Source organism: Dipodomys merriami, unplaced genomic scaffold, assembly GCF_024711535.1.
Source record: "Dipodomys merriami isolate MVZ:Mamm:240054 unplaced genomic scaffold, mDipMer1.0.p SCAF_12, whole genome shotgun sequence".
Lineage (NCBI taxonomy): Eukaryota > Metazoa > Chordata > Mammalia > Rodentia > Heteromyidae > Dipodomys > Dipodomys merriami.
The window spans coordinates 21595364-21609583 of NW_027202493.1; the positions used below are offsets into that span (position 1 = coordinate 21595364).

At 42.7% G+C, this 14220-nt stretch overlaps 1 protein-coding gene across 2 annotated transcripts in view; it reads right to left on the minus strand.

Moving 5' to 3' along the window:
- The window catches only part of Fam149a (family with sequence similarity 149 member A), a 43411-nt gene that overhangs the window by 10164 nt on the left and 19027 nt on the right, over positions 1-14220 (minus strand). Inside the window, exons 1-8 of one of the 2 annotated variants that reach the window (XM_070016378.1) lie at positions 12477-12588; positions 7837-7947; positions 7078-7213; positions 5736-5878; positions 4262-4387; positions 3252-3422; positions 1616-1806; positions 477-631 (exon numbers count right to left, since the gene is read on the minus strand). In XM_070016378.1, coding sequence (XP_069872479.1) covers positions 477-631; positions 1616-1806; positions 3252-3422; positions 4262-4387; positions 5736-5821 — 729 coding nt within the window. In that variant the 5' untranslated portion in view covers positions 5822-5878; positions 7078-7213; positions 7837-7947; positions 12477-12588. Of the gene's footprint in view, positions 1-476; positions 632-1615; positions 1807-3251; positions 3423-4261; positions 4388-5735; positions 5879-7077; positions 7214-7836; positions 7948-12476; positions 12589-14220 lie in introns of those variants that run through there. The other variant, XM_070016377.1, reaches the window with a different exon arrangement.

A 14220-nucleotide genomic window follows, 5' to 3' on the forward strand; every position in this document is an offset into this window, starting at 1 on the left:
AACATTAAAAAATAAAAGAATGTAGTGATTGTGTGTGAAGGGAGACTGTTTAAGAAGACCAATAAGAGTGATGGGGTAAATATGATCAAAGTAAAAAATATATATATATATATATATGCAAATAGCGTAAAATAACTTACTACAACTGTACAAAAAAATCACAGTGAATTTTTTTGTACAACTAATAAAGAATAGGACAGCAGGGAAGGAGAAAAAAGAACATGGTGATTCTATTGACCATCACAAAGTAACTATATAAGTTAAAATAATTATATTTTAAGTTTAACTATCACATCTTACATAGTATATGAAATTACATTATGTGGTATAAAGTAAGTCAAAATATTACATTTTAACTGATTGAAGAACACCCAAATATTTTGATTTAAGGGAACTGAATCGAATAGCATTCTTTACCACTTGAGAAGAGAAATATAAAAGTCAAAGGAAGGAGAGGTGGGTGGATATTGGGGTACCTGAGGAGGATGGAGATGAGAGGCTAGTGACATGCCACGAGTTTCAGAACTTCTGGACGGGGGGACGCTGGCCACCTCAGTGCTGACCCGGGAGATGTACACAGTGGAAGCTCTGTTCTCAGATACTTTCAGTTTTTCGTTCTGCTTTTTTCCTTCTGTGTCAGCAAAAAAATTGTTGAGCAACATCAGATGGCCTAAAGTGACACTTACCAAAGATGACATTTGTCCTTGATTGTTGCTGAGTTATCACAGGTTCCCAGGTGACCTCTAATTAAAGAGTTCTGCAGGTCAAGAACCAAGTAGTTATCCTCCCTCCCCACCTCCCCAGGATTGTCAATTCGTGGGGATGCTCACGTCGGTGACCAATAGACAAACGGGGAACAGAGCAAGGACTGACTTTACACAGCAGAGATTCTCCTCATTTTATGACAGTCCAACCAATCCTTTTGACTGGACAAACAACAGTATTCAAATCCACATGATTATTATTGCCAATTCTATCAATTGCTACATCAAATTAGTCATTAATGACCCACATCAGTATTTCTAATGCTCATATGTTGAAGATAATTGAAGCAATCATTAAATTAGTTATATTTATATTTTCTTCATAAGAAATGCCATGTGATTAAAAAAGTAACATCTAATTATTAGAATTAGTCAACTAGGTTGTTTTAATCACAATTAAAAGTGTCTTCTACTTTCTTCATGTGTATTTCTGTTTTTTTGTTGTTTTTATAGAATGCATGTGTATTATTTTGAGAACACCAAAACAAGAATGTCCTTTTTGAAAAAAAATGTTTAAAAATCACCCATAAATAAAAGTAGAAGCGAGGTGCTGGTGACACGCTCCTGTAATCTAGCTACCCATGAGGCTAAGATTGAGAATTATGGTTCAAAGGCAGCCTAGGCAGATGAGTCCATGAGACTTTTTTTCTCCAATACCACCCAAAAAAACTAGAAATGGAATGTGGCTTCTTTGGTAAGCAAAAAAGGCTCAGAGATAGTGACCAGGCCCTGAGATCAAATCCTATGATCGACAAAAATGAATAATATAAAATAAAGGCAGAAAGCCCACTTTTCAAACCAATAATGCCCTTTTTGTTCTTTTTAGTAAGCTAAATTTAACAGGTAAGTACCTGTGACCGTAGCTTCCCAAGTTTTTCGAATCAGCTCTTGGAGCATTTCTACTACATTTTTCCAGACATGATCAAATACTTCTGCTGCCACGGCATCTTTGATACAGTCATGCGGAGACACAGGAGGAAGCCCGTGTTTATTCCACTTTCTGCCATGATGAACTGATGTTTGTTCCAGCTGTTCGTCACCACTGAAGATGAAAACCCATTTTAATGATTAAAATAATCATGGTTAAAGTTAAAATAAATCTACCTACAATGATCTACCTATCCATCCATCCATCTATTTATCATCTATCTACCTGCCTATTTCATCTGTCTTGCAAGCATCTACATATTTATTTTTATTAATATACACAACACACTTTTAACACTGCAGCACATTGTTGTTTTAAATATATAAGTTGTTATTTATTAATTATGCCTCAATAAACCTAGGAGAGAAAGCACAATAAACAAAGCAACCCTTAGCTTCATTTACAAAGCAATTCTTAGCTTCATTGATCTGTTCTATTTTTCTTTTTCTAGTCTTTAACTAGAGACTCTAATCTCCATGATTCCTTTATTAACTTTGGGCTTAGTTTATTGTTATGAATTTCATTCCATCAAGTATAAGTTTAGTTTACTTATATGAGATCTTTGTTACTTTTTTAATGCAGGTATTTATTTCTACAAACTCTCCTCCTCTTAGAGCTATTGTATCCCTTAAGTTTGTATTTTCATTTACCTTTGTCTTAAGCTCTTCTCCTGCTTTCTTTTTTACCCTGCTTTGGCCCACTATTTCTATAGGAGAACAATGTTTAATTTCTATATATAGATTAACTTTCCAGTTTCCTCCTTCCTAACAATTTCTATTTTTTTGCCATTGTGGTCAGAAAAGATGTTTGATATGAAATCAATCTCCTTATATTTGTTAGGCCTGATTTTAGAACCTGATTACTTTGTACCAATTTTCAATCATGAGATTTTGTGTGTGTGTGTGTGTGTGTGTGTGTGTGTGTGTGTGTGTGTGTGTGTGTGTGTGTGTGTGTGTGTGTGTGTGTGTGTGTGTGTGTGTGTGTGTGTGTGTGTGTGTGTGTGTGTGTGTGTGTGTGTGTCAGTCCTGGGGTTTGAACTCAGGGCCTGGACACTGTCCCTAACCTTTTGTGCTCAAGGCTATTGCTCTACCACTTCGAGCCACAGCTCCATTTACAGCTCTTTGGTAAGTCAATTGGAGATAAGAGTCTCAGAAACTTTCCTGCCCAGATTAACTTTGAACTGAGATTGGCAGATCTCAGCCTTGTGAGTAGTTGATATTACAGGCTTGAGCCACAGCACCTGGCTTCACACAAATTTTTACTATACTGTGCTTATAGGTTTTCATTCATGAATGAAACATGCATTTAGTGCATTTACTGTTCTTTTGATTGGTAAACTGTTAGTGTTAGGGCCTGGAGCCCTAACATGAGTCCTTTTCTGGCCTGTGCTAGATTCCTTCCAGCAATCTAAAACCTTTGAGGGATCTATTACTTTCCAAAGGACAGAAATCATTTAAATAAGTGAAGAATACACAAAGAATTAATGATCATATAATAAAACAAATGTCAAACAAATAAATACTATATTATGAAACCAATGCCAAATAAATGCAACTTACTTGTCTTTTCCATCAAAGGCAAAATACTCTTCAAACTTCCCATCCTCATTATAAACTTCTTCTTCCAGGGATGGACATGCGTGGAGGTCAGCAATCCCTGTGCCCTCAGGGCCTGGCAGGGCAGAAGGTGGGAAGGCAGCTGGGATTATTTGGCAGCCAGAGATGCACAACCTGTGAGGACAAAACAGAGTCTACATGGGAGTTTGTAGAACAGTGTAATGCTAGACTGATTGTGGTGAACCTTCCAACTCTCCACAGAGTACAACATCTCAAATGTAAATCCATTCAGTGGCGCATTTGCCAAAACTCATATCCCTTACTAGAGATGTGATGAAAATTTTAAGGGCTTCTTAGAGCCTTGGAATGTTCTATGTGTCTGTATCCACTCTGCAGTAAAAGAAAAAAAAAAAGATGTCATCGCACGATTCTGAATATGTATAAAGGTAGAAAGAGATTTATCAAGAATCTGTTAATACTACTGCATAGGCCACGTTTTTTGAAAATAACTCCATATGCCTATGAGTATATTTTGTTTTTATTGCTCTCTTTCTCTCCTCTATTTCACACACATACCAACATCATCATCATCATCTTCATCATCACCATCATCACCTAGGACCTAGAAGCATCTTTTTTCTTTTCTTTTCTTACCTTTTATTTTATCTTATTTTATTTTGTCAGTCATAGGGCCTGAACTCTGGGCCTGGGCACTGTCCCTCAGTATTTCAGCTCAAGGCTAGCACTCTACCACTTGAACCACAGAGCCACTTCCAGCTTTTTCTGCTTGCATGGTACTGAGGAATCGAACCCAGGGCCTCATGCATGCAAGGCAAGCACTCTACCACTGAGCTACCTTCCCAGCCCCTAGAAGTACCTTATAAATAAACATGCTCTGTACCTGTCTTGCACTGAGATTGAAATTTGAGTATCTGTTGGAGGCAAGACTAGTGGATGAGGTCAACATGCAAAGCATGATTAAAATACAGTTAAAATGGCATGGAAAAACTTACTCTCTGACATTGCCACTCTGCTCAGGGGCAGCAGGTAGAGGCCTGTGGTGGGCAGAAGCAGCCTCACTCTTCTGGAAGTGCCGGAAGCCCTCATCGGTTGGAGGTATGAGCTGTCTTCCTAACACCCTGCAAAAGGGAGAAACCACAAAGCTGCTCCTACCTTTGATCAAACAGGGGAACCCTGTCACGTGACCTGACGTAAAGAGGAGATGGCAATCACCTTGTCACTTGCTAGCGTTTGCGCATGTGAAAGCATGGTGGTAGCGGAGAAAACCTGGGCTTTGGGCTTTGAGTGGGCAGGGTAGTCTTTCTGACTTTGGACTGGGTCAGAACTCAGTTCTCTGCCTCTCTCAGCTACTGATCATTTGCTTTTCATAGACAAAACAGAATCCTAATGACCTGACCACAGTGATTAGAGCTAATGTACAATGGACGCAGATGCCTAAGGCAAGGCACGTGACAGACATGCTCACTAATGTTAGTATCACCTCATGACTGAAAACCCATGTCGGTATGGCCTTGGCCATCTTTCCTTTTCCCAATTTCCCTTCTTCATTTATATTTTAAAACATATATTATAAAACATATGGTAATGGTGACAGAAATAAGCCTATGCCCCTGACAATTTGCTAGCTACACCATCCCCAGAAAAATATAATTAATATCCGATTGACACATTGTATTCCTTATGGTAGGAGATTATGAAGGATGACCTATTTGGTCAAGGCTTTCTGTTTTCTTTTTAGTTTTTGAGATAAGGTCACCCCATGTAGCCCAGACTAACATGGAACTACCTGTGGCCATAGCCCAGAAAGGCATCAAGTCCATGATCCTCCTGCCCCGTCCTCCCACGTGCTGGGATTACAGGCATGTGTCAGCATGAACATCTAAGACATTTATTTTGTGAGTTATACCATCAAGCTAATCAGAAAACTCATGTTCTAGATCATCCTCCAGAGCTGTAATGCAGAAGAACTCCCAAGAACTGAGAGAATGTTTCCCTTTGTGGGTTGGCAGGGTAAAGAAAGCAGTTTCTCTCCCACCCACTCCATAACCTCTATTTTTGATATTATAAAAATGAAAGTTGGGCTTTCCCCCCAGGAGGCATGGCAAGGAGATGAGAAGTACATCTAATCATTCAGAAAATCAGCACTTGCCCACTCCAGAATCCTTCCTGTGCCCAGGGTCAGATGCCTGACACTCGTGGAGAGAGAATGCAAAGGTAAAAATCACTTCTAATGTTCCAGTTATTCATATCGAGCTTTTCTGAGGATTAGTCAGACTTGTTCCTGACAGATAACAGGGTATTTGAATATTGGCAGGTGTTAATGTCTCCCTCTGGCACCAAAACAAATGATATCACTTATCAGAAAGAACCATGCTCGGCCTACATATTTTGATTCAGCAAATAATTCCAGGAAGGAGCCATCAATAGCAAAGTCATTTCAGAGAATTTCTGGGCACGGCCCCCTACCTCAGATGGAGAGATCTTTCTGCCCACTGGCTGCATTCCGCCAGCAGATTCTGGGTTTGGGGACTCACTTTCCCTTCAAATAACATTTCCTCCACCTCCCAGAACAGCTGCTGTACCTTCTGTGCATTGACTTTGTCAAATTCCTGAAACAGAAATGAACATTTAGTTATGACAGGAAACACCAGGCTCTCCAAGTATTGATGCTTATGTTGGAAAAGACAATATACTCATGAGGGTTCAAACGGGAAAGAATGGGTTTTTCACTCAGATGAACCAATGCAACAGTTTTTCTCTCTCTTACACACATACACACACACACACACACACACACACACACACACACACACACACACAAATTACAAGGTATTTTTTCTTCTGATGATACCACAGGAAGAGAAATTACTTCTGAACCTAGGGTCACTAAAGTTATTTTAATCAATAAAGCAGAAATAAATTATCCCCAATTATGTGAAGGTTTTAAGAGGAGGCCAGAGGATGGAAAGCAAAGAAAGAGGACAAACAAGGAAGTAGAACTCCCAAGAAGTGTAGTGGAGGCTCTTCCACAGGCAGATGGCACTTTGCCAAACCTACATTCCAGGATGCACAGGGTCACTGGGGGGTAAGGGGTCGCCACTGGGCGGAGCCTGGAGAGGCAGCTGAATTCCCAGCAAAGCTCATGCTGGAACTAAACTCCTACCCAGCTAACCCACCACCACAAAGATGCAAGGTAGGGTTCCAGGTCATGGTTTCCCTAGGGTTAAAAGATGAAAGTGAAATACCCAGTTCAGAGCATCGGGGAGAAATCCTCCAGCTATGGAGATGTTTCACAATCCTCACGTTTCCAAAATCATTCTTCTATTTGACTTCTTAATAAGAAGTTGCCAGGGTTTTATACTGGGTTTCCAGCCATAGATACTGTACAAGAAATTATATGTAATATTGTTGGGGTTGAGTTATGGAGTAGGAAAAACAAACCTCCAACAGCTAAGACTCTAGAAAGTCTGAATCTCTGACAGTATGAGTGATCTTTATGTTTTTCTCTGTATTTTCCTATTTTAACATGTAAATAGTGAGAGATGCATGAGTGTAGGGAATGCTTTTAAAAAGAATGACAAGGTTCTTTGAAGATAAGAAAGCAATTCTTAACCAGCTGTGGTGGCACACACCTGTATTCCCAGCACTTAGAAGATGGAAGTAGAAGCATTGTGAGTTCAAAGTCAGCCTGGGCAACAAAGCAAGACCCTATCTAAAAGGAACTACACTAAACTAATAAAGAATAAAGAATGCAATTCAGTACACATTGCAAGCGCAGGATTATTCCGTGTTCTGAAACATAACATACATCATCTCTCCAGGAATAAACCGAGCTCCTCTCTGTAGACAGACCAGTGGTGGAACTCTGTGTGGAAGACCCCGGCCATGAGTTGTGGGCTTCTGTAGGTGTGTCACTCCCGCTGGAGGAGAATGTGGAGGATTCACTGTGGGTGTGAACACAAGCAACAGAAATAAACTTTACCCTAAGAAATTCCACAGTAAGTCAAGCAAGTGACTGTGTTTCTCAAGGCCTTTATTTTCTATCATTCCTTAATTAGATCTGGGAATTCCGCAGGACAATGCATTTTAAAGACCGCTGAAATAGTTTAAATATTAAACAGATACCATGTAGAAATAGCCCAGATGTATTTTACCTTTTATACATTTAAAATATATTTGCAATATATCATTTTTACTGGGTCAAAACTGAAACTGCCCCAGGCTCTAGTGGCTCATACCTGTGATCCTAGCTACTCAGGAGACTGAGTAAGATCTGAGGATCCTGGTTCAAAGTCAGCCCGGGAAAGAAAAGTTTGTGAGACTCTTATTCTAATTAACCACCAAAAAACCAGACATGAAGCTATGTATGGCTCAAAGTGGTACAGTGCTAAGCTTGAGCAAAAATGCTGAGGGAGTTCAATCACCACCACCAACACCACCACCACAACAAAACCCCTGCATTTTACTCTTCAAAGCTCATAGGATCTAATCACGGATTTTGTTTCCTATGTTTATATGGACATTGTTGAATTTTGTCATCAGCAGCATCTAAGAGGTTAATTCTTACCTGGTGTATTTATCAATGGCTTTCTGCACATTCCTTGTAAAGTTTGCAGGTAAAGAGTCTTTGCTTTCCAAAAGCACACTGGGTTTCCTAGGGCCTTCTGACAGTCCTCTTCTGCAAAACAAAATTAAAACATAAAATGTCTTCCTGGAGAAATAATTTGTCTTTACTCATTAAAACCTATAAACTCTCATGGCTTTGCAGGGAGGGGGTTGGCACTGGGATTTGAATTCAGGGCCTCATGCTTACTAGGCAAGCCTTCTACTATCTAAGCTAAGTCCCCACCCTTTTTGCTTTGTTATTTTCAGACAGGTCTCATGGTTCTGCCAAGACTGGAATATACTTCGCTTTGCCTTTCCTACCTCTGTGTCAAATGTAGATACAGGCTGCCACACCTGACTTGTTAGTTGAGATGGGATTCACTATCATTCCTCCCCGCCCCCCATTGGTTTTGAACTGCAGTCCTCCTAACCTATAACTCCCAATTACAACACGAGTTATACACCACCCCATCTAATTATTTTTTGGCATGTTTTTTATCATCTTTTGTTGTGGGTGGTGGTGATGATGGTGGTGGTCGTGGGGCTTCAACTCTGGGCGCTGTCCCTCAGCTCTTCAGCTCAAGGCTAGCGCTCTACCTCTTGAGCCACAGTGTCACTTCCAGTTTTCTAGTGGTTTATTGGAGATAAGAGTCTCCCGGAGTTTCCCTCCCTGAGCTGGCTTTGAACCTCAATCCTCAGATCTCTGTCTCCTGAGTAGCTAGGATTACAACAGGCATGAGCCACCAGCACCCAGCTATTTTTATTATCTTTAAGTAGTTGTAGAAAGGATTTGCCATTCACCCAAGCAGTTCATAACTACAGGGCATCTTGATCGATTTTATCTCTTTCAACTTTCTCACCTACTCCTCCCTCCCTACCCCTTCCCTATCTTAATTTTAGGTTATGTATTGAATTTTTTTTGTCTTTTAACAAAGCAGTTTATGTGAACAATGCTTCTTGATCTGTGTCACCATTCATCCCCCCTCTCCCCACCCCTTCCCTTCTATTTCTCAATTCTGTGGTACGTACAAATGAATTCTTGCCTGCATTCTTTCCCCTTCCTTGCTTCATTCTTCTATCCCTTTCCCCTTGGCCCACACTTATTTTGTAATGCTTTCACAAAGAGTGTAAATTCTTCAAAACAACAAAAGCCTAAGTCAAGGCCCAACAACACTCATTTCTTTCTGTATGAAGTTCCTCCTCTTCCCCTGCCATATTTCTCTGAACACACGGAACATGAACACATGGAGCCTGGACTTGTCTTTTCTTGGAACAGGTTGTCAATAGCTAGTTAGAACAGTGCCTCAGATACCTTTCTATTAACTAGCTAAAGCAACAAGTTTCTCTGACATTAAGAGAAGTAAACCTTGCCCTGAGCAGTTGGCAGGAATTCAGACACAGCCTTACTCCAGGGCATAAGATTGGGCAAGTCAGTCACGCGCTAGATCCCAGCTTGTCCTTGTCCTTGAAAAACCCAACCTACACTGCAGTGTAGAATGAACCCCATATTAATGCTAAATGCAACACGTTCTTTTGAGTCAATATGAAGTCTAACTCTTTTTTCTTTAGCATCATTGTCTGGTGTATATTCTAGGTTTTAAGAGAGTTTTTGGGGGGACAGGGGCGATCAGTTATGGGACTTGAACGTAAGGCCTGGAAGCTATCCTGGTGGGGGTTTTTTTGGCCCAAGGCTAGCATTCTATCCCTTTGAACCACAACACCACTTCCGGTTTTCTGGTGGTTAATTGTAGATAAGAGCCTCAGGGACTTTTCTGTGTGCCTGACTTTGAACCACAATATTCAAGTCTCAGCCTCCTGAATAGCAAGGCTTACAGGCATGAGCCACTGGCCCCCAGCTCAAGACAGCTTCAAAACATTAAAAAAAAATCAATGTAGGATTAAAACAGAAAAAAAATACTTAAACTTTAAGTAAACTATGAAACTGAACCAAGTAGCAAGTTCCTGTTAATCTTTAAAATGTCCTGGCAATGAACCTCTTAAAGCATTTAATTCCCTCCAGTCAAAATCCTTCCTGGTCCTTTTTGAAAACTAATGTTTGTGTAGTAGGAACCATATTTTCCTTTCAAATAAAACTTGTGTTGACTTAAGGTAAGGCAATGAAATGGGGAACAGCCTTCAATCTGCCTTACTTCCAACCAGATACCATGATGCTGGCATACATTTAGAAACAGTCTAGTTTTGTATTGAATCAGGAGTACCTAATGCCTGATTTTCCAAATGGAGTAGTGAGCAACCGTTCTATTGTAGTGGCTCAAGTGGCCATTCAGGAGAGGGGGAGGTTGGGGGTATGGGACCTCAGGGAAAGTGGCAGTATTCCCAGGAATTTCCAAAAAGCAAATGCATTACAACATGATCTCATTCCACATCATTTTCCCAGTATTATCTTCTCCCTTCCTCCCCTCCTCATGTTTTGTGGAACTTCTTGGAACTCATAGACAAATGTAAAACATGTGATCTAAGAGGTTCAAGCTACATCTCAATGACCTCCAAGGCCACCAAAAAGGCTACTGACTTGTTACAGACCACGAGGTACTAAGGTGGTGAATTCAAAACAGAGCCCATAAAAGATATCCTTTGTACTCTGTTATAGTATGCTTCTGTTTGTAGGCTTCTCTGTACAATAACCAAGCATGGATCTGCTGGGCTGCATGTTGTACATCTTTAATCCCCTATAAATAATCAAGTCGTCCACTTCCATACATGGTAAGGAAGTGTGCCAAACCTCCCTGACTTTGCTCTGGCTGGCCTCTAACTGTTCAACCTCCAGGCCTCTGCTGTCCCAGTAGCTGGGATTATAGGTGTGCACCACCACTTCAGGCTGGTATTTTCAAATTGAGAATATTAAAATGTCTGGAAAGGTGATGTTTTGTAATACATAGACGTGACAATTTCTTCCTACATTGCTTAAATTTAAAGATAATAAATCACTTGGAAACACATTTAATTTGGGAGCAGGACATAGGTTCCCATTGGGGAAATTAACACAGACAAGTAACTGCACTGTTCTCATTTGTTATGCACCAAAATTAAGGCTGAGTTCCAATCTGCACAAGTGACTGAAGTCCAGTACCTTTTCATTTCCACTTTTACAACATTAAAGTTGGTGGGATTTAAATAGAACATATGGAATGAAGGTTGTTCAACACACTGCTCTTATCTATTCTGTCAGGGAAAACAAAAAAATCAGTGAGAGATTTGGGTATCTCTCAGTTTTAAGGAACTACATATGACATTCAACTTGAGAATAAATTAGACCAAAAAATATGGGTTCCTGGAGAGACTAAACTGTGGCAAACATTCAGCCAATGATTCCAGTCTGATCACTTTTATGCTTATGTTTACAGGGCTGAGGATGAAAGCTAGGGTCTTGTGAATGCTGGGCAAGTGATCTACCACTGCGCTACATCCCCACACACACACCTATTTTTATTATTATCTTTAAGTACTTGTACAAAGAGTTGCCTTTTAACAAAGCAGTTGATGAATACAACATATCTTGATCAATGTTACCCCTTTCAATATATTGCATCCCTCCCTCTCCTACCCAACTCTTCCCTCACTTTTCTTAATTTTGCAGGATATACATCGGATTGATTGATTGATTGACTGATTGATTGATTTTGGTGCTGGTCCTGGGGCTTATACTCAGGGTGCTGCCCCTGAGCTTCTTTTTCTCAAGGCTTGCATTCTACCACTTGAGCTACAGTAGCTTTTTGTGAAAATAGTTTATTGGAGGTAAGAGTCTCAAGGACCTTCCTGCCTGGGCTGGCTTCCACCTGCGATTCTCAGACCTCAGCCTCCTGAGTAGCTAGGATTACAGGCCTGAGCCACCTGTGCCCAGCGCCATTGGATTCTTGACGCTTTCCCTCTTCTTCTCTTCATTTGTCTACTCTGCTCCCCTTGACCCCGTTCCCCCCCCCCCCCGTTTCCAGGGCCCACTTCCTGCTGATTCATTTTGCTAAGGTTGCTTCTTGGGAAAAACAAAAAACAAAAAGCTTTTTAAGTCATTGTCTATAGGACAAAACAGTTATGAATACCATGCGTCTTGATCAAGGTCACCCTTTCACGTCTCACCCATCCCTCCCAGCCCCCCCCCCCCCAACTGCATCCTCCCCCACTTCTCTTCCTTTGACCCACTGAACCCAGTTCAAGTACCTATTTCCTGGGTGGGGGGGGGGAGCTATGATCAGGGCCTTTCTACGGAATTACACTGCTTGGGTTCTCCCCCGGATCTCCCCCATTCCAACGAGTGCGTTTCCACACACTTGTGCCTTCACTGGCCACCATCTCTATCTACCACGCTGCGCTGGAGCTGGAGAACTTCAACCCCAGCCGCGGCCCGGTCGGAGCCGGGTCTCGAACGCGCCCAGGTCCTTGGTTGCCCAAGGCTCGGGTCCTGGGGACCGCAGGACTTGGCGAGGAAGTGCAGATGCCATCTGGGTCGGGAGTGGATCCGGAAGACACCGAGCCCAGAGCACTGAGCGGGCCGACTCCGCCCGCCGGGGGGAGACCAAATCCCACGCACGGCACCGACTGCGCCCCGCGACCACCCCCCCCCGACCCCCTCCCCGCAGCACTTACCCGATCACGATCAGCCCGAGGCCTTGGCTCGCGCCCCCCACGCCGGGCCCCGCACCCCGAGGCCTGGGCGCCGCGGGCTGGTTCCCCAGGCGGACTCCACGCAGGCTGCGGGCCGCTGTGCGCCCCCCGCGCCCCCGGGGCCTCGGCCCCCCGCCGGCCCAGCCCTGCGCCCCTAGAGCCACCGCCTGGCCACGTGCAGCCAGGGGGTGCCCGGGCGCCCGGGCCGAGCCGCGCTGCGCCCGATCGGCAAGGCCCAGGGGCGCAGACGCTCTCGGGGCGCCCTGCACCCCCTTCCTAGGCCAGACGCGTGGCTCGGCTGATTCTGGTTTCTCCCGGCCCCTCTGCCAGCGTCCCCCGCCGCCTCCCCGCAAGCCGCACCCTTCTCCGGGGTCCAGCTGCCCAGCGGGGTCCCCCCCACCCCTCCGCCTAATCCTGCCCGCCCTCCCCGCCCCGCCACCGGCTCTGGCACCCCAGTCCCCCTTCTCCCCGCTTCGGGCTGGATTTCCCGACCCAGTGACCAGAGCTGGAGCCACGGGCCGCTGGGCCTAGCGGGGTCCACCCACCGCCCCGTGGGAGCCTCCAGAGGGCAGGAGTCAGACCCCCCTACCCCTCCCCCGGGCTCTGGGTCCCCCCCCCACCCCGTCTTGCTTCTTTGAAGAAGTATTTTATTGTTCAAGAGAAAGGCAGCCAAGTCCACAAGGATTTCACCTACACCCTCAATCCTCACCCAAGGATTCTAGGTTTGGGGAGGAGCCAATGATTTTAAAACAAACAAACAGCAATACACAAACAATAAACAAACTCAGAGATGGGCCTCTAGAGGGTAGCCTGAAATTCCAGCCGCCCCTGCCCTGGGAGAGGAATCCCTGCTTTCTGGGAATGTGTGTGTGAGTCTGTCCTTGCATATTTACATGCATACACACATACGACTGGAAATGTGTTTCTTGAGAAACCTAGTATCTAATACTCCAATGAAATCAGAAAAGAAAAGTGGATTTAGTTAATAGTAATATCTTAGTGTTTATTCATTAGTTGTGACAAGTACCAGTATACTAATAGATGTTTAAAAAACAGGAATTTTCTTTCAATATAAAACTAAATTTTTAAAAACTCTATTTGCGCTGCCTTCTTTTATACTTAAAAAAAATCTGTGGTAGAGATTAAAAGCAAAGTCTTTACATGTAGTCAAGAGCTCGCCACTAAGAAATACTCAGAACTGTCTCTGCTGTACATACAAAAATCATCTTCCAAATTAGATACTACTTTCACAGGGTATAAAATTAACCCTCAAAAATCAATGGCTTTTCTGTATGTCAACAATGAGAAAAGTGTAGCTGAAATAAGGAAAGCAACTCCATTAACTCCATAGCCCCACAAAAAATAAAAGACCTAGGAATTAATTTAACCAAAGAACTGAAAGACCTCTATGATGAAAACTTTAAAAACCTGAAAAAGGAAATCAACACAGAACTTAGTGGCAAAACCTCCCATGGAAGGATTGGAAGGATCAACATCGTGAAAATGGCAATACTTCCCAAGGCTATCTACAAATTCAATGCGATACCTATCAATATTCCAACCTCATTCTTCAAGGAAATAGAAGAGGCAATCCAAAAATTCATATGGAATAATAAAAGACCCCGAATAGCTAAGATGATCCTCAACAGAAAGAACAGTGCTGGGGGAATATCAATACCAAATTTCAAATTCTACTACAAAGCCATAGTAATCAAAACAGCTTGGT